This window comes from Saccostrea cucullata, unplaced genomic scaffold (assembly GCF_032062105.1).
Source record: "Saccostrea cucullata isolate Sc308-1 unplaced genomic scaffold, CSIRO_AGI_Scuc_v1 ctg4722, whole genome shotgun sequence".
NCBI classification, from domain to species: domain Eukaryota; kingdom Metazoa; phylum Mollusca; class Bivalvia; order Ostreida; family Ostreidae; genus Saccostrea; species Saccostrea cuccullata.
This window is the reverse complement of record NW_026930517.1, coordinates 19,225-39,020: the sequence shown is the minus strand read 5'-3', so window position 1 is coordinate 39,020 and position 19,796 is coordinate 19,225. Positions and strand designations below refer to the sequence as shown.

The 19,796-nt window shown below is 31.9% G+C and overlaps 2 protein-coding genes across 3 annotated transcripts; one reads left to right on the top strand and one right to left on the bottom strand.

Annotated features, from left to right (window-relative positions):
* Positions 1-2,194: 2,194 nt before the first annotated feature.
* On the bottom strand, positions 2,195-5,194 carry LOC134228864 (macrophage migration inhibitory factor-like). Its single transcript, XM_062710553.1, has 3 exons — positions 5,040-5,194; positions 2,614-2,780; positions 2,195-2,394 (listed from the first exon to the last, which is right to left on the bottom strand). The coding sequence occupies exons 1-3, from the start codon at positions 5,145-5,147 to the stop codon at positions 2,328-2,330; spliced, it is 342 nt and encodes a 113-aa protein (XP_062566537.1). The 5' UTR covers positions 5,148-5,194; the 3' UTR covers positions 2,195-2,327.
* Positions 5,195-5,355: 161 nt separating this feature from the next.
* LOC134228866 (transmembrane protein 134-like) lies at positions 5,356-19,687 on the top strand. 2 transcript variants are annotated; one of them, XM_062710556.1, is made up of 7 exons: positions 5,356-5,554; positions 9,090-9,145; positions 10,963-11,052; positions 15,592-15,668; positions 16,028-16,072; positions 16,523-16,576; positions 17,196-19,687. In XM_062710556.1, the coding sequence occupies exons 1-7, from the start codon at positions 5,384-5,386 to the stop codon at positions 17,276-17,278; spliced, it is 576 nt and encodes a 191-aa protein (XP_062566540.1). In that variant the 5' UTR covers positions 5,356-5,383; the 3' UTR covers positions 17,279-19,687. The 2 variants fall into 2 exon arrangements, with proteins under 2 accessions (XP_062566540.1, XP_062566542.1); XM_062710558.1 differs by lacking the exon at positions 10,963-11,052.
* The last annotated feature ends 109 nt before the right edge of the window (positions 19,688-19,796 follow it).

Genomic DNA, 19,796 nt, shown 5'->3' with positions numbered 1-19,796 from the left:
TCTACAGACCAGATTGCATACCTTATGAGAAAAAAGTGTTGGACAAATCAGAAAGGCATGATTGGGACAGTTGGAAGAAGATATTCTAAAATGATTAAGAATTTATAAGCAAGGTTTTTTCCAATCAGGGAAATACGGTGTATTATCGTATAACATTAATTAATAATACACCGTTGATATATCTAAATGTCAATTGAAGGCCATTTAAGTTTTACTTCTTCTTATGCATAAGATTTTGAAGAAATCTTTCTTCATATCAATGCAACAATAGGTCTACCAATTAGCCAATTCAGCGAATACTAGTATGTATGGCACGCCAAATTCACAAAAATGAGATAATCATAGTTTCACAATTGATAAACTAGGTTTATCGACTGTAAACTATAGTTAACGATTCGTTAAGTATAGTTTTCATCTGTAAAACTATATTTAACGGTTGTTAACTATAGTTTACGAATGTTAATCTAAGTTTATCTGTCATATCATAGTTTATCTGAAACATAGATTATCTATGGCACGCCAAATTCACAAAAATGAGGCAAACATAGTTTCACAGTCGATAAACTAGGTTTATCAGTTGTAAACTATAGTTTACGGACTGTAAACTATAGTTAACAACGTTAATCTATATTTTACATCCGTAAACCATAGTTAACGCGATAATCTATGTTTCACAACCGTAAACTATACTTAACACTGAAAACAATCATTTGCGATTGCAAAACATAGATTATCTGATAAATACAGTTTCACGATTTGTAAACTATAGTTTACAAACCGTTAACTATAGTTAATGATCTGCTAAATATAGTTTCACGATTTGTGAAACTATGATTAACAACTCTTAACTATAGTTTACGATTGTAAACTATAGTTTACAAACGTGAATCTATGTTTATCAACAAAATCTATTGTTAACGCTTATTACAGACACATAAACTTAGATTAACAACCGTTAAATATAGTTTTACGGATGAAAACTATACTTAACGAATCGTTAACTATAGTTTACAACCGATAAACCTAGTTTATCGATTGTGAAACTATGATTATCTCATTTTTGTGAATTTGGCGTGCCATAATTGTCGCATTAACTATGGTTTACAGATGTGAAATATAGATTAACGTTGTTCACTATAGTTTACGGTTTGTAAACTATAGTTTACAACCGATAAACCTAGTTTATCGATTGTGAAACTATGATTATCTCATTTTTGTGAATTTGGCGTGCCATAAGTATGTGTCCCCTGCGTAAGGAAAAAAAGGGCTGCATGCGCGGGATCGTGAGAGGGATCAAAAAAGGGCACTTTAAAAGGGCGGGGGTTCGGTTTTGAGTGTTATGCTAAATAATTTCATTACAAAGCTCAAATGCTTCTTTGGATATACAATGCAACCCGGAATTAAAAATTTCATGCACAGAAAAAAAATGTATAAATGTATAAATTTTCGACCTGAACCTTTTGAACTTAAAATCAAAAGATGTCTTCTTTAGGCCGTAGGAATATGTTATATAAAATTTGATTGCAAAACTCAAAGGCTTCTCGATATATAGAAAAGAAATGAAAGTTTTACCGACAGATAGACAGACCGACACTGCTGAAAGCGGGGGACAATAAAGGGGCGGAACAGGTACCCATGGGAATTCTGTTAGATTTTTGGAACAGCTGATCTCCAAAAATTTAAATTGATATTGTCGATCAGAAACTCGGCATCTCTCCCCCCCCCCCCCCCCCCCCCCCGCTTTCACTATTTCGGTTTGTCTGTCTGACTGGCTATATGTAATCTTTGATTAAGATATGGACTTCCATTATTTTCCATTAAAAAGTTATTGATCTGATATAAATTTTATGCTTTCACTGCAAATGGCCTTGAACTTACAATAATGGTCTTGGGAATTGTTATGCTATATATTCTCATTAATAATCTTTCTTTGAAGTTCAATGTGTTGAGACATGACTCATTGAGCCTTTGAGCTTCAGTGACCTATATAAGACTTTCTTCATTGTACAAATTAATCTGAAAAAAGTGCTCTACAATAAAAATAGTTCCAGAGTTAATTTGCAGACAAAATTTATCAATGTAGAAATGGACAGTGATAGCTATAACCATCACAGTACCCTCCCTACCCCCCTTAAAAAATGTATTATGTTTTAAAAACATTTTCAGTGACTCCCATAAAATACAAAGAATATTTTTTTTTTTAATGTTCCGTTTTTATTGAATTAATGGCATCTAAATATTGCACTAAGCAGATTAAATTCCTCCTTCATAATCATCATGTCAAGTCAATATCTTCACTGTCTGTAATTTGACAGCACAATTACTCCTCATGCAAAGGTTTTTCCATTAAATGAAATATCTTCTCTTCTCTCATTTGTAAAGGTGATCATAAACCTGTAGATATAGTAGATAAATCAGCTTGAAAATAATGATGCAGAGGTCCTCTTTCCTTTATATTGTACAACTTTTTTAATATTCAATAGTTGGATTTGTACATACTCAAGAAAATTCTTTATACATTTCAACAATTAAGAGTTCAAATCAAATTTCATATCAATATGATTCGTACTCTTAAATTACAGCAGTATTTACTATTGTAAATCTTTTTTTTACCTGTCCTTTGGGATGTTGAGTGTTCTTTCCACAAAGTCGGTAATGTTTACAGCATGTTCTTTATTTTTTGCTCCATCTGTGATGTTTTTCAGTTCTACACTTGCACAAGGATCAGAAGAATTTCCCATACTCATCATCTGGTCAGCATTTACTCGCACAGTAATATACTACAAACAATGTAAGTTTTACTTAAAACAATTTTTCAGCCAATGTTACCAATGGTAATCAATGGTACACCAATGGTGCCATTGTTAATATTTGTGAGTTTCCTACCAACTGAACCCTAAAACTGTTCAGAGTACATTATATGGATCCAATGGTACCAACAGTACAAATTGTGATGGTATCACTAGAAATACTCTGAACACACAATTGGTTGCGTCTTCAGGGACCAAAGAACTGGAAGGGGGAGTGTGGCAGCCAAGTTTACCAGAAATTTTTTACATGATAACAAATATTGTGTCTGAGATATGAGAAAATGAAAGTAAATGCTATAACCGCTGTTCGGATTATTTTTCCAGATTTGATTCTGCTTACATAATTTGGGAGCCCTTCTGTATTGTTGACTTTTGCTTATTTGGATGCATATTAGTTAGAAAACTCTAAAGGGTCTCGGGACGAGAAAGACTATTACTGTTACGTGAGCATGTGTAGTAGTAGCCGAACATGAATGTTGTCATTCTTCATTGAATATATTAGCAATTCAAGCACTGCTAAGTGCCTGACTCTAGCTTTACTGTGTAAAATGGTGAAGTTAGAGTTTATTCTCTTTTGAGACGTGGACAGGCTTTCGCCTACATGGACGAAAGCCTGTCCACTGGTGTAGGGTGGTTTCGCGCCGATTACGTGTTCGCGCCGAGTGGTATCGCGCCGGGTGGTTTCGCCCCCTTTATCTACAGGTATCTACAGGTAAGATATGGGTAGTATACAGAATGGCTTCCCCCCGATTACCTGTAATTATATAACCTAGTAGCTTTTAATTAATGAACCCCAAGCCAGTGGCGTAGCGTCCATTAAGGCAAAAAGGCAAATGCCTACACAAAATTTGGGGCAAAATATTTGGTCAAGCTTTTTTTAAAAATAAAATTAATGTAATAAATTAATTTGTCAATAATAAATAAAATCAAAAAAAGTAAAATTCAGTACATATACATATATTTTTTATAGTTGTAAAACATAATTTACAGTCTTGTTTCTTTTAGTGGCGTTAGCAGTCAAACTGAGTACCCCATACAAAGATGTCATGGGACATTCCTGCAATCTTTGACAAATTAAGAAAAATTGAGTTTCTCACAACAAAGTGGATATCTTTTGATGTTTTATAATCCCAATTAACCAAGTTACCGAAGTAAAATGTATATATGTATCATCATTTCCAAATATTCAAATCACGGGGAGGGGGTGTCTAAAAATAATCTGCTTAAAAAATTCTTTCAACTTCAATGTACATTGAGGTGACATATATCTTGGGAATCTATAAGAGTTTGCGTCAAAAAAAAAACAAGATTTAAACAGTAATGGGTGAAATTCTCAAAATGTCCAAATAAATAACTATAACAAGCATCAATTTTTTTGTTTTAATTAAGAATTTTCTTCTTTCAAAAGTGCTAATTTTGCGTCTATTTTTCAAAATTTTCTCGGGGGAGGTCCCCCAAACCCCCCTGGCAGGAGGGGTGATCCCCTCCCGCACCTATCCCCTTTCGGCTCTTCGCGCCTCAGTGAAGCCTGCAGCTTCATTTTTTAATGCCTACACATATATTTGATGCACGCTACGCCACTGCAAGCGCTAATGTCGTGTTATGTTAGACAATTATCCCATTTTGTAGTAACATTTTTATGACTATTTGATCAAATTTGATCGTTTAATTTTGAATAATTTAGGATTGGATGTAAAAATATAATATTTATTTCTGTTGAAATATAATATTTATTTCACAAATCCCATTTTGTATTAATATATTTAGTGAGGCCATTTTTAGCCAAATTATGACTATTTGAACAGATTTGATCGTCTAATTTGGAATAATTTAGGACTGGATATTAAAATATATTTATTTATTTCACAAATAGCGTTGATTTTTCAATGAAGGCTGTCATTAATTGTTTCAGTTTATTTACAATATCAAATTATGTATAACAAGGAAACTTACAGACACATTGATCAGTAATTAGAAAATAGAATAATATTCTTCATTAGAAGCACTCATACAGACAGAAATTCTTTAAAACTTCAAAGCTTATATATAATATACATGCGGGGCGAATCAGGCTGATTGGAGCGAAACCACTAACACGTAATTGGAGCGAAACCACCCGCCTGTCCACTTATCTAAAGAGAATAGTTAGACAGTGTTAGAGTTAGGCATTTACTGACTTAGCAGTGCTTGCAAATATATTTAATGAAGAATGACAACATGACAACATACATGTTCGGCTTTTCCCAATTCTTTTGAAATAAAAGCACAGGCTTGTTGAAGGAAATCCTTCGGAATTTTGTCTTTTGGCAAGTTGGTGTACACAACAAAATTCGGCATGATTCTAACTCAAACTGGTGGAAGTTATTGTCGCTTATATCAATGTTTTTTTTACGCATAATTAGAAAATTCACCATTTGTGACTTCAAACATGAATATTTATTAATAAATAATTAATTTATTATTTTTTTATGATTCACTTTGTATATATTTTAAACATATCTATCTATTTTTATTTCATGTATTTTATTTTAAATGATATAAGGGACAAATATGGTTGGAGATGTCAATAATCAATGCCCGTCAAGATGAGTAAAGATAAATTTAACATTGAGGATGCATTTGAATCAGACGAAGATGAAAAGATTCGAGTTTATGGTTCAACAAAGCAAACGCCAATTAAAGCTCCGAAAAGCCGAGAAAAAATAAGCTCAACGTCCGATGAAATACCCTTGACAGAGTGCCAGGTAAATGAACCCTTTATAATGCATTGTTTATATTAGTAACTTACTGGAGCCTCAAAAGGTCTTATTGTATCTAAAGTGGCTGATAATTGATCGAATGACGTAGTTTAATATTATAAATTTAGTTTTATTCATAAATTAAGGTAAATATTCATAGAATAAGAGAGTCTTGAAAATGTGCATATGTTCAAATATATTATGTCATTGTTTATACTATCTCTTGTGATAAGAGAGTATTCAGTAGATTAGAAGCACCCTACACTTTTTGGGAGCTAGCTGCTATATTTAATCTAGCCCCCTCTGTTTGTTTTTAATTCCATATTTGATTGGAGAGAGCTACAATTAATCACAGCGCATCTCTGTGATGGTGCAAATATATTTTTTGTCCCCCGCTGAAAGTTGGGGATGTTAATTTGAATTATTTCGGTCTGTCTGTCTGTCCATCCATCTGAAGTTCCATCTGTCTGTCCATCTGTCATTCCATCTGTAGTTCTGTCTGTCTGTAATGCTTTTGTTTCCACACAGTATCTTGGGAAGCCTTTGAGTTTTTGCAATGAAATTCTACTCCCTATGGCCTAAAGAAGATCCCAATTGATTTTGAGGTCAAAAGGTCAAGATCATATATGAAAAAGATTCTGTCTGTTTTAAAACTTTTGTTTCCATCTGATATCTCAAGAGATCTTTGAGTTTTTGCAATGATGTTTTATATTTTATACCACAATGCATATGGCTTAAAGAAGATCCCTATTTATTTTGAGATCAAAAAGGTCAAGGTCATAAACTCATACATTTTGTGTATGTGTAAACTTTCATTTCGAGGCAATATCTCAAGATACTTTTGAGTTTTTACAATTAAATTGTTATGTATTCTTTGATGAAACTAAGTATGTTTGGCATCTGAAATGAAGATATTATGATGTATGGCATGTACAGAATATTTTTATTGTGTGAAAAATATTTTATAGCTTCATATATGTATACACATTTAAAGAATAAGCAGTCAAATCTTCATATCCATATTGGCATTTTTATTTGCTTCAATACATAATTTAATTCTGCAAATTGGGGGAAGGGGGAGTCACCCCCCCCCAAATCTGAGCATCATCCTCTTTTTTTCTTCAGCGGGAACACAGATTCTCTGAATTAGCTTGTTCAAATAGCCATTCACTGATAATCTTAGCCGAAATCTGTGTGGGAGTGAGTTACTCCCACACTTGCACCATTATGGAGATCCTTAAAGGAGTTGAAGCCCCCTCCCTTTGTGGGGACCAAATCCAAACTGTTTGCTTGTAACAATTAGGCCAAAAGCAAAAGTTCATATTGAGGGTTAAATTTGGTGGAATGCATTTTAAATGCAAGAGACCTAGTCAGTAGATTCTGTTTTTTACTTTTTCTATTATGACAAACATATCTTTTTTCTAGAATCCATGTTTTCTATGAACATCCCAACATTTTGTTGTAGATTTCATTCACAGGCACTACAGATTTAACTTGGTATGCCGATTCTTTAATCAAGGAATGCTTGATTCATATTTGTTGTTCTTGCTTATTTTGAGGAATAGAATTATGTAATAATATGATAGGAATTTACAGAAGCCAGTTGGTGCCAGGTAGAAAAACTAAAATTTCTGGCAGCCGCCAAATAAGTTTCTGGCATCTGGCTTCCAACTGATAACTTATCTGGCAGATGCTAAATAATTATTTCACAGCCACCAAAAAATTATTTGTTTCCGCAAAATATGTTTCAGGGCGATGCCAGTTATTTATGTGGTGTCAGCCAGAAACTTATATGGCGGTCACCAGATAAAATATATTTTTCTACCTGGCACCTAAGGGCTTCCGTAGGAAATTGATTGGAAATGAAAAGAGAACAGCTGTTACATGAAATGACTTCAAGTTAAGAACTGTATGTGACTATTCCAATATGACACTATTTTAAAAATATGCCCAACAAACTATAAAAGGGAATTTAAGGTTTTTCGGATGAAGGGCAAAACTATCTTACTTGGGGAGATTATTAGGAAATAGTTAGGTAGTTAGTGAGATCATTTAAAAATTTTCCTCTCAAGAACCACTGGACCAGAAAAAAAGGAAACTTATATGAAATCCTTCTAACGTAGTGGGGAGTAAAGTAAATTCAAATCATAAACCTCAAGGGTAGGTTGTGCCACTATGGCTGAACATTTTTTCTATGCCCTCTTCGAAGAAGGGAGGGCATATTACTTTGCTGCTGTCTGTCGGTCCACCATCAGTTTCCATTTATTTTCTTTGGAGAGGTTTCACAAAATGAAATGAAATTTGGTATACAGATTTATCATAAGAATATCTTGGTCAAGTTCTGTTTTGGGTACAGTTTAGTCATTTTGGACAAAGTTATGCCCCTTGGACTTAGAAAAATTCCAATTATTTGCAGTGTCTGTTCATTTTCTTTGCAGAGGTTGCACATACATGTATTGAAATGAAATTTGATATACAGATTTATCATAAAATTATCTAGGCCAAGGTTTGTTATGGGTATGATCGGCCTTTTTTGACAGAGTTATGCCTCTTGAACTTAGAAAAATTCCAATTATATGCAGTTTCCATTCATTTTCTTTGCAGATGTTTCACATATTGAAATCAAATTTGGTATGCATATTTATCATAAGAATATCTAGGTCAAGTTTTGTATTGGGTATGACTGAGCCTTTTTTGACAGAGTTATACCCCTTGGACTTAGAAAAATTCCAATTGTATGCAGTTTCCATTCATTTTCTTTGCAGAGGTTGCACATACATGTATTAAAATGAAATATGGTAAACAGATTTATAAAAATATCTAAGTCATCTTATGTTTTGGGTACAATCGAGCCATTTTGGACAGAGTTATGCCCTTTGGACTTAGAAAAATTCCAATTATTTGCAGTTTCCATTCATTTTCTTTGCAGAGGTTGCACATATTGAAATGAAATTTGGTATACAGATTTATCATAAAATTTCTAAGTCAAATTCTGTTTTGGGTAGGGTCATGCCTTTTTGACAGAGTTATGCCCCTTGGGCTCAGAAAAATTTCAGTTATTTGGAGGAGGGGAGGTCATCAGTGTTTTACAAATATCTCATGTTTAATTATATATGGGAAATATCTTTAGAAATTAATGTTCTCAAGAACAGCAAAGCCATGCTAAGTCATAATAAACTCATTTTCATATGGAAGCACCTAGAGGAATCGTAGATTCAAGTTTGTTCAAATCATGAACCTCATGCAGTTAAAGGATGTGGCCATCATTGGTACATGTATATATAAGAAAATCTTTAGAATTGTCTCTCAAGAACAACAAACCCATATTACTTAAGAATAACAAGCCCTAGGTATAAAAAGGTAGAATTTTAAAAATCTTCTCCAAGACAACAAAGCCATGATCAGTCATATTTAAATTATATGGAAGCATCATCAGGTAGTGTAGATGCAAAGGTATAAAGTTACCTAGATGAGCTGTGTGACCCATGGGCCTCTGGCTAATTTAATGATGTTTAATGCAGTGATGTTATTTCTGTTTTAGTATGATGGGCAGGGCTACAGTGAGCAACAGCTGATGGGAAGCAGCCAAAAGCAAGGGTAGGTAGTAAACAGAATGAAAAGATGCTAAAATTTACATATCATTAATGTGTTCTGGTAAAGGGAGTTTAGAAAGCCAAAAGCAGGTGTGAGACCATAGTGTAGCTAACTAATCTGAGAAACTTTAGCTCAGCTAGTAGGTGAGATACAGTACTGGTTTGTAGTTTTGTATGTGGAAATGCATGAGAATTGTTACTGCTAATAATGTTAAGGATGTTTTTGACTAATCCAACTGCTTCAGCCTCATTACTCTTATTGAGACAACATTTAGTTACTGGCTGTTACCTATATATGACGTAATGCGGTACATTAGTGCCTGAAGGAGACAGATAGGATGTGCATTATTGGAAACAGAAATGAGTTCATAAAACACACACCGAAAGAGAGCAGACATAAACTAACAGAGACAAATTACTCTGAAAGGGATAATACGTCGTAAACTGGCCTTAGGCTATTGTGACGAGGAAAGTAATACAAAGCACTGATTGAACGTAATGAGAGTTTGTTTTTATTATCACCCAATAATGAAGGAACGTGGGTTCCCTGAGCAGAGGATGAAGAAGGTAGTGATGTTCTACAGGGAGGAGGCTTGTATGTCGTTATAGTCGTGTAGTTATTGTGGATGTATGGAAACCAGCTGATGTACGGGGGTTCACATCTTAATATTAAAGTTATTAGTTAATAAGCATGGAGGACTCTTTATTAAAATTCTGAATGAGACTTAAAATGTCATTGTTTGAATATCACATCATGGAAATTAATCTGAAATCAAGCAACAAAATGTAAGTAGTCTATTTGACTTTCTGATTTTGATAGTTTGTTTGGTAATTATTTAGCTCACATACAATGACTTTCAAGGAAATCTATGCCTGCAAAAATAAAGATGCATCTGTTGACATTTCAATTTTAAAAATGGAAGACATACTTTTGTATTTGGTATAGTTCGATCAGAAAATTAAGTCATATAAAATTGCTGCTGACTGATATTTGGTAAAAGGGGCCAGAATTAAGGAATTGACGAACACTGTTACACTTTATTGACCAGAACTTTATTTCACAAATTACAAAATTATGTATATAATAGGGTAAATTTAGATTTGGTCTATGGCTTACTGGAATTGAGCTGTTTCATAGGTTGATATTCAGAAATTTTATGAGATTTTAAAAATATACATCTACAAAAGGGATCTCTCAGCAGGGATTGAAATCAAATTAAAAAAAAAAAGAATGGCAAATCTGCATATTTAAAGATGTCTTTATTATATCCATAAGAAATTGTGTTGATATCCATTAAAACATAAGAGAATAAACTAACATTCTACAGACAAAGTGGTGCAAGAGGTAGATGGAATTGACAATAAACTTTTTACAGAGCTTAGTTATGAATAATTTCATTCAGATATACCAAAAACTTTCTAGCAATTAGCTGTGGATGCAACTCAAGATACATGTAATGATGTTTAAGGTTCAGTGACTCTCTGATAAGCTCTCATTTAGAAAAAAAGAAAGACTTTTTCCTTTAAAAAATATCATTAGCTTATAAAAGGTATGCTGAAATTGTGTGCATTTACTTAAAAAATTATTTAGTTTTCTGTGTGAAAAAAAAATGCTGTGCTATAGCCATAAAAAAAATTGAAAAGCTAAAGAGAAGAATGATGAACCTTATTGCTAATATTAGTTTTGAATTTTAACAATAGTTCGATGCATTTCCATGCATTTCTTCTTGCAAACGTTTTATCATGTTTATTTGTTGTGCTTTTATTTATGCATGCTTGGTGGAGGCGTTTTCACTTTTACTAACATGGTTATATTTCCAGTCATCCGCTGGTGGGGGCACCTGTTATCACTGATCCCAGTGGCTGGTCAGGGGAGACTGTTATAGCCTCCAGTTCTGCCAAGGAACCACGGTATAACCATCATAGAAGCTTACACTAAGCTAAATCACTACACATGGTCTTATTTTTTTTTGTGGTTTGTCTCAAAGATTTTTAAATGCAGAAAAATTATTCATACAACCAATAATTTACCAGTGTCTATGAGCACAGTAAAACTTGGTTTCATTGTATGTTTACTTTGAAGTGATTTTCATTTTCTTTAGTTTTAAATGTTTATTATAAAGGTATCTGATAAATTGTATTACATCGATAACAAATGTTCATACCTGGCTCTTACCTGTAAGCTGACAGTGTTAATTATATTTTCAATGAAGTATTCATAAATTACTAAAAATACAAAAAAAGATTACAACATTATTATCAATAAAGGTAATGAAATATGAATTCTATAGAAATAAGCAGTTGTATGTGTACAGTTTGGAGACTGAGATACAGGTATAGTCAGACAATGCAAAAGGAATTCACTAATTGATAAAAGTTTTATGCAGCATGCCACTAAAATACTTGTTGCACTCAAAAAATGTACGAGGGTTGTCCGTAAAGTTTGTGGACAATATTGATACATGTAATTACTGACAAACATTGATAAAATATATGAAACTATTATTTTCATTAAATTCATGTTTTATTTTATTAACATGCAAGTTTTCAACAAAAACAAAGCACAAATAGTTATATTTTTATAAGATTAAAAAAAAAGACATGCACTCATACCCGGAGCATTAAAATGAAAATTCTTGACGTTACCCGACGTCAAAAGCATTAGGAGTACATGTAACTTTTCTCAACATAGTCACTGTTTAACTCAATACATTTCTCATGTCGCTTTAACCATTCATAAAAATGTGCACAAAATGTTCAGGTTTCACACGTAAAATAATATTTAACAATGCCTGTCTCAGAGCCTGTAATCATCCAACCTTTGTCCACTGTCCACGTAAAACGATTTTATTTGCCGAAATACGGTAAAGTCACGTTATGAAAGTCCTTTTTACAGCACTGCAATCTCGGAATGATGGTTTTTCTTCACGCATGTAATCCTATAAACTGTTCCTTCCGTCCGAAAATATTATATGCCACTTATATACTAATGTACGGCTTCTTTTACTATGTTTTCCCGATTGTTTACAAAATGTATTGGTCTCTGTAGGTGTTTATCCGATGTCTACGCAGAATTTTATCACTGCTTACTGCTCCACCTATTCCGAAAACGTCCCTTTTTGGAGCAATTCTGATCCGTCTTAATAAGTTCTTACTTTGATTGCTCAGCCATTTTACAACTTTAAACGTTCAAATTTTGCATATTTTGCATGATAGCTTCTGTCAACCTCAATGTAAAAGTCATCCAGAATTCCGCAGAATTTTATAAAATACAAATGAAATTTATAAAGTGATACATAATTTTTTAATTAAAATTTTGCGGTGCTTCGGGTCTCCATTCCAAGTCTAATTATGAAGCCATAATTCAAAATAAATATTAGAAATTGAATAAGATTTTACATTTTTCAATTCACATTTAGTAAAGGATTAGAAATATGCTAATAATAAATATCAATGACGCAACTTTTATTTAATTCTTAGCTTGTCCACAGATTTTACGGACAACCCTCGTACATATAGAATTGTAGAGAGAAGTATACGTATATATAGCTTCTTAAGGATCTTAGGTGCATCAGAATATTTCCATAACCTTTGAAGAAAATTAACACATTTTGATATCTTGGTTAGATTGGATTTGTTCTGATTAACACCTTGTTTCTCATATTTTAATATTATAAACAATATGTCTACTGGATTTTATATACATGTACAACATTTACGTCTATTTATACAAAATCATTATTATATACCTCCACTCCGAAGGAGCGGAGGGTATACTATTTTATACTTGTGTGTCTGTCCATCTGTCTATCTAGCTGTGTGTTTGTCCATCACAAATTTTCATCCCAGTTTTCTCAGCAACCAACTGAAATTGAAATTTTAAAACAATCTTCTGTAACATATGGTGGGATTCATTTTTGTTCAAATCTGATGTCAACTTCCTGTTTATCTGTGCATCTGTCTGTTTCACACATAACAAATTTTCGTCACAGTTTTCTCAGCAACTGCTCTTTGCAGATGCTTGAAATTTTAACACAATCATCTCTAAGGCATTAGATATGGTTGGATTTTTTTTGTTCAAATCTGATTTCAGCTTCCTGTTTATCCGTGCGTCTGTCAGTTTTATACATAACAAATTTTCGTCGCAGTTTTAATTCTCAGCAACTGCTCATCGCAGATGCTTGAAATTTTGACACAATCTTCTCTAAAGCATGGGATATGGTGGATTAATTTTTATTAAATTTGATGTCAACTTCCTGTTTATCCATGCATCTGTCCATTTCATACATAACAATTTTTGTCGTAGTTTTTTCAGTAATTAATCATCGCAGATGCTGAAAACTTTCTGATCAAGTGTTTGTTATCAGTCTTTGGATGGTCTGTTCTCCAGTGCAATTGATATTAGACCTAGAGAAGTGCAGTACTGCTCTTTTGCAGGGCCATTAAATTACCGGTAATAATGATCTGTGAAGTTTTTATTTGTAGATAATGTAATAATGTTTATTTTATGATTGCTAGCTGTTACATCACATCTCACCAGACTGCATCAATTTGCCCAGCAAAAGAGCCTGCAGTACATACCACATCCAGTTATCATGAAACAGTTATTTCTCAACATTATTTCTTTACAATACCAAAACAAAACTGCACTGGAGAACAGACCATCCAAAGTGCATGTGAAAAGTAGATAACAACAACAGAACAATGACAGCCAGATAACAAGCTTGATCAGAAATATTCTCCTATAGCATAAAATGAGTATATAAAGGATATTTTACCTGAGTTGTATTTTCTTTTAATTATCCTCAATGCTTTGGCAAGGGGATAAAAACAAACAATTTGGAAAAAATCATATTTGATAATACAATTAAGTTTTGTAATTAATTATTTTTGTAACATTAAGTTTATATCAACAACAAAAACTATCAGTATTATTTTGAGGTGGCACATTTAATCCAAATTACATACCAGTACCTCACTGCATCAGTAAACTGTTTGAAGTTTGATAAAAAAAAAATGAAAAAGTTTCCCCCCAAGATCTTTAATTTGAGACCTTGATAGTTTGTTATGCTTATAGACAATACAATGTACCAATAATTTGTTTTCTTTATGTAGAATATATAGTTTTGTAATCTATATTATGTTGCATTGCAGTATCCTTTGTTTTTTGGTGTGTATTGGTAAATGTTCAATGGCCACAATGCTCACGTCTAAGTACTCAGTAATCATTATTAAAACTTATTTTGTGAACTGAAAATTCAAACTGAGAATTAAAATTGAAATGATAGTTTGAGGCACAAAAAGTTTCCTGCTGGGGCAAAAGTGGGACAAGTCTATCAAAATAAGTATCAGAGAGCTATGTAATAGAGATGTAGTAAAATCAATTTTTGAAATGTTAATTAATGTTAGCATTTCAGATATTCGCTAAAATATATACCTGGTAATTGTATTGGTATTGTAAAGAAATAATGTTGAGAAATAACTGTTTCATGATAACTGGATGTGGTACAAACTGCAGGCTCTTTTGCCGGACAAATTGATGCAACATTCATTTCTTATGTCCTACTTTTGCCCCATTCTCACTATGTGGAGGTGAAAGACGATTTAAAGCAGGAATCCTATTAATTTAATTGAAAATCAGCACTAAAGTCAAAGTAAAACTGTAATAAAATTTATATAAAGATCAATGCGAAATTGTTGCATATCAGTTGTAGCCCAAACCGATGAGCACTGCTGGAGAACACAACTCCAAATACAAACAGTTAAACACGCTCATAGCAAGAAACTTGTAATGAATTGACGCTTATAGCGAAGAAATTTTCATTCTACATACTGTGCAGCTAACGGATATAATGAATTATGCTTATGATGAAGCAAAATCATTCATCCCTGACACTTTTTCTCATTTAAGTGTGTTTTACTGTATATAGATACGTCTGGATTTCTGGATGCAGTAGGAAACTTTTTGTGCCTCAAACCATTATTTCAGTTTTAATTCTCATTCTGAATTTTCAGTTCACAAATAAGTTTTAATAAAGATTACTGAGTACTTGAGGTGGGCATTGTGTCCATTAAACATTTACCGGATACAAGCTAAAAAAATGAATTAAGGATCTTGTAATGCAACATAATATAGGTTCAATACGTAACAATTTATTGTACTTGAGGAAAACAAATTACCGGTATATTGTATTGTCTGTAAGTTTAACCAACTATTAAGGTCCCCAAATAAAGATCTTTGGGTTTTGGTTTTTTTTTTCATTGTTTTTTCAAACTTCAAACAGTTTACAGTGAGATCCTAATTTGGAGTAAATGTGCCACCTCAAAATAATAATGATCAAAGTTTTTTATGTTAACATAAACTTTAAACATAATAATTCATTACAATACTTGTATTATTAAATTCTGAGTAGAAAAAGAACTGAATGTTTATTTTTGTTTTTAATATAGCTGGTGGAGACATCCTAAGATCAAAGAGAACTACAAGACAGTATGTGGGGCGGTATCCCTGACTGTTGTGGGAGCAGGTAATTTATTCATATTTGATTCAGTTCAGTCAATCCTCAGTATAGTATATGCCTAATCCTGTAACTGCAGCTTTCCATATCTGTTCAGGTTAGGACAACTCATATTGTCTGACATTTTCCCTTCCATCTTTACTACCCACCCCCTTTTGCTAAATATAACTCAGAATAAAAGGAAAGAAAAGTAACTGTAAGAGATGAAGATGTTGATACTGAAACATGTTATAATTCAATTGATTTTGTATGGTTCACTCCATTATACATTACTCATAATTTATCTTTAAATGAAACCTCACCAGACTCTTGAGCTCTCTGTTGTTCTTTGGAGTTCCCAGGATTAATTTTATCCGTCCTATTTTCAGCCCTGTTTTTGGTTGGTGTTGGTATAGTGGCTTCTAATGATAGAGGTGAGACTTCTTCATGTTATACTGCTGTGTATAATAATGTGTTAAAAAGGATATCAAACAACACCCCTTCAGTGTTTAATTAAAGTAATCAAAATTGTTTTTTTAATTTTTTGTAAATTTAAGAAGATTGTTAGTTTAAAAAGAGAGCAGTAACTGTTTTATTTATGCTTGAATTGCCATAAATTCCTTATAAAACATTGATTGTATTCATGATTTGAATCTCGATGATCGTTTTTAGATAAAATCCTGCTTTATTCCATTTGGAATTTTAACTTTTTACTTTTCGTTTCACATTTCATCTTGCATTGTTGTACAGTTAGTGTTATCACAGCAGCATTAATTTGAGGGTTTTTTAAAATCTGTCAATAAAATAAAACTTCATTAATAATAAAATATATAAATCTATAAATTTTGTAATCTTCTATTAAGTGTTCATATCATTGTACATAGGTCTTCACTGCTTAGTATTCTTTATTGGAGGAGTGTTGTGTCTTATTCCAGGAGGTAGGTTATTAGTACTCAAATTAATGATCATCAAGTCCTCTTAAATATTGTTATAAGTTTTCTATTTTTAAATTATTTTCTTTTAGAATTGTAATACATATTACCCTTTATGTACTGTTATGTGCTTTAACTAAATTGAGCAGAATTTCAAAATGCATGTATCAATTAAATAATGTACAATTATAAACAATAGGAAATAAAAACATTTCAAAGGAGCTAATTACTCTTTTTGTAATGATATTTAACATCAATTTGTCGATAGATGTATATATCAACTTATTGTGCATAAAAACCTTGTATTTCATTGACATACTGTAAACCAAGTACTTAGTATTATTTTCATCATCTTTTTGTGATTCATGAGTTTGATATCAATCCTCAACAATTAATTTTTGTGATGAAGAAAATTTTCTCTAAAAAAACACAAAGCAAAGAAAGTGCTTCACGACAATTTATAATCATGAGTTAGAGTAGGTTGCGATATTTCTCGCATGCGAATAAAAGTTGATTAACAGTATTGAACGTCACCTTGGAACTACTCTGTAAAGACGGTACAAATGCAACAAATCTCATAATAGTCTGTATAAATGTATAATGAGACACTTCTCTATCTTTCCAGTTTACCATGTCGTGTACATTATTCTAGCAATAAATGGAGTTGGTGGGTATAATTTATATAACCTTCCCGTGTTTAATACATAGTAAACATCTCACACCACCCAGAATGGAGAAATCCTTCAGGACAGTAGACAGGATGATCGGTATGGAAGGTTAAAATGTGTACAATATGTAGATTGTGTAAAATTATATAGAAAAAAATGTGTTCACTTTAAACTGCAATATTGTATTTATTTTCTAACTTTAAAATGGGTGTATATTTAATTTTTGAGAATAAGTTTGGAATTTCTTTGTTATCATGTCAGTTTTTACATTTTTATTTGAATATTATTATTATTTGATCACAATATATTACAATTAAGTATACTTATAGTGAAGTAAAAGAGATGAACAATTTTGCTACACACTATTCGATCATTATATGCATTAAATTCACAATACATTTTAAAACCATGGGCAAGGAAAATCACTGCTATAAGAGTATTATAAATTGATTATAAGGTGTTCACTATAAGGGCATTTTACTGCATTACTAGTATTCATACTATTTCATATGCACATACATACATCACTGTATTATACTGACAAACATACCAAAATGTTAAGGTCAGACGAGACGTTCCTCAAAATCTGTTTTGTACATCTTCGTGATGTATGAAAAATATTCAAAATTTTAATAACATTCTGATTTCTAAACCAGTTTCTAAACGTTTTTAAAACATCCAAATACTTAAACATTTGAAATTGAAAAATTATTTTTCTTCCCCAAAGGATTATATAAGAAAAACTACCCCTGGTATTTTGCAGAAATGCCTGGTAAGGTACCTCAATTTTTTGTGAGTAAACATGTTTAAGTAGCAATACTTCAATGACAAACTCCTAGAAAAAATTATCTATTATTAAGGAACGTCTCGTCTGTCCTTAATACTAGTGTATTTTTTGTAAGAAATTATTCATTTAAGCACAGAGTTTTTTTTGAAAAGGATATTAACACAGAGATCAGTGAAGGTCTTTGTGAGAAATGTATCTGTGTGGATTGTTTACAAGATTGAGACATACGTGTACAGGACATTTTTATTGTTCATGAAAACATTTTTTTACTTTGTAAGACCATTTAGACACCAATTTTGTTATTTACGTCATGTTCATTCAATATACCTGCTTGTATAGATATTACATTGTTCTATAGACTCGTGATGGCCATTGTCTGTTTTGAAATGATTTTTTTTAATTTCAAAATGCATTATGTAATTGTTGAAATTTCACATCCAGAAATACAATATTTGATAGAAAAAAAATACCCACAAGCAATTGCAGCACATCAAGATGCAAGGTACATTTAGATGTTTGCCACTGTGGAAGAATATCACTGCAGAATTTACTTCAGTTTAGCTTTAACTGAGCGGCATTTTGAATAATATTGTACATGTATTTGCAATGTTATATTTGTATTGTTATGAGGTGACATAATTTTTTCCAAATCTGCTGACAGCCCTTTTGTTTTTCTTGTGTCTTTTGGTCTTCTTTGCAGATAATCGTAAAATGGTTTTTAAACATTCTTTATGAAACTAGAATGAAGGAAGAATTCAGCATATTTTTTTAAGTTTGTTTTTGTTATACTCACATTCATAATCAGCTTCATGACTGAATTGCATTTGTTATTTTATTTTTTTTTTTTTTTTGAAGGTTGTGAATATTTCAAACATGGACAGATATACTGGGTTGTCAAAGTATCAGATTCTCATAATAGAGGGGATTTTTACAAATCAGATTGTATCACAATTTATCACTATAAGTATTTCAGTATTTCATATGGTTTAAATTTTTAATATTAAAAAAATACACTAGTTAACTTAATAACTTTTAGAAATGGTTAGATTGATGCCAAAATATAGGTTAGATACATCGAATTCTGTCTAGCTTATTATATTGATGATAAACTTAGACTAAACTTACAAGTAGTGACTGTCATAAAACATAAATGAACTTGGATGAAATTTTACAGTTTGAACAAATTTTAATTCTGGTATCTACCTATTACACATTAAACCTAAAAAGAATAGCTTTTCCAGTTTAATTAGCCATTATCAAAATTGAAGTCATTTTAATCTGTGTGCATTTGGAATTAGTTCCTGTAGGATTGGCAGCGTGTATGTTATATTATTGACCACTATAGTGCTTGTGATGTCCATTAATTTAGTTAAAATAGTACGTTGTCATGATTTATTATTTTGTATTGAAATCACATTCTCCACAGTAAATTATAGTTGTGTGTATATAGAGCGAAGGTTGTATGAAATTCTCTGTGTTATTTAATGTATGTATTTATTAACTGTTTTTACACTACTTTGTTTAGTTCCCATGACATCAGATATTTCGTGTACATCTGTGATATCTCTCACTTTGTTTTGAAACCAGTGGATTATTGTACCCATTGAAAAAAAAGTTCTGTCAAAACAATTATAGGTTATAAAATAAATGAACAAAAACGAATTTGTTTAAATGTTTCATACTTACAGAAAATTGATCTAAGACATTACCACAGTGATAACTTTAAGAACAATTTTTAAAAAATTTATTCAGTCACCAAAAGGACAATGGT

What these genes read in the sequence shown, in the direction of transcription:
- LOC134228866 (XM_062710556.1), top strand. Translation starts at nt 5,384, where the DNA reads ATGCCCGTCAAGATGAGTAAAGATAAATTTAACATTGAGGATGCATTT. An exon ending in AGTGGCTTCTAATGATAGAG is followed by an intron (nt 16,073 to 16,522) that starts GTGAGACTTCTT and finishes CATTGTACATAG; the next exon opens with GTCTTCACTGCTTAGTATTC. An exon ending in GTTGTGTCTTATTCCAGGAG is followed by an intron (nt 16,577 to 17,195) that starts GTAGGTTATTAG and finishes CTATCTTTCCAG; the next exon opens with TTTACCATGTCGTGTACATT.
- LOC134228864 (XM_062710553.1), bottom strand. Translation starts at nt 5,147, where the DNA reads ATGCCGAATTTTGTTGTGTACACCAACTTGCCAAAAGACAAAATTCCG. An exon ending in AATTGGGAAAAGCCGAACAT is followed by an intron (nt 2,781 to 5,039) that starts GTATGTTGTCAT and finishes CATTGTTTGTAG; the next exon opens with TATATTACTGTGCGAGTAAA. An exon ending in CTCAACATCCCAAAGGACAG is followed by an intron (nt 2,395 to 2,613) that starts GTAAAAAAAAGA and finishes CTATATCTACAG; the next exon opens with GTTTATGATCACCTTTACAA.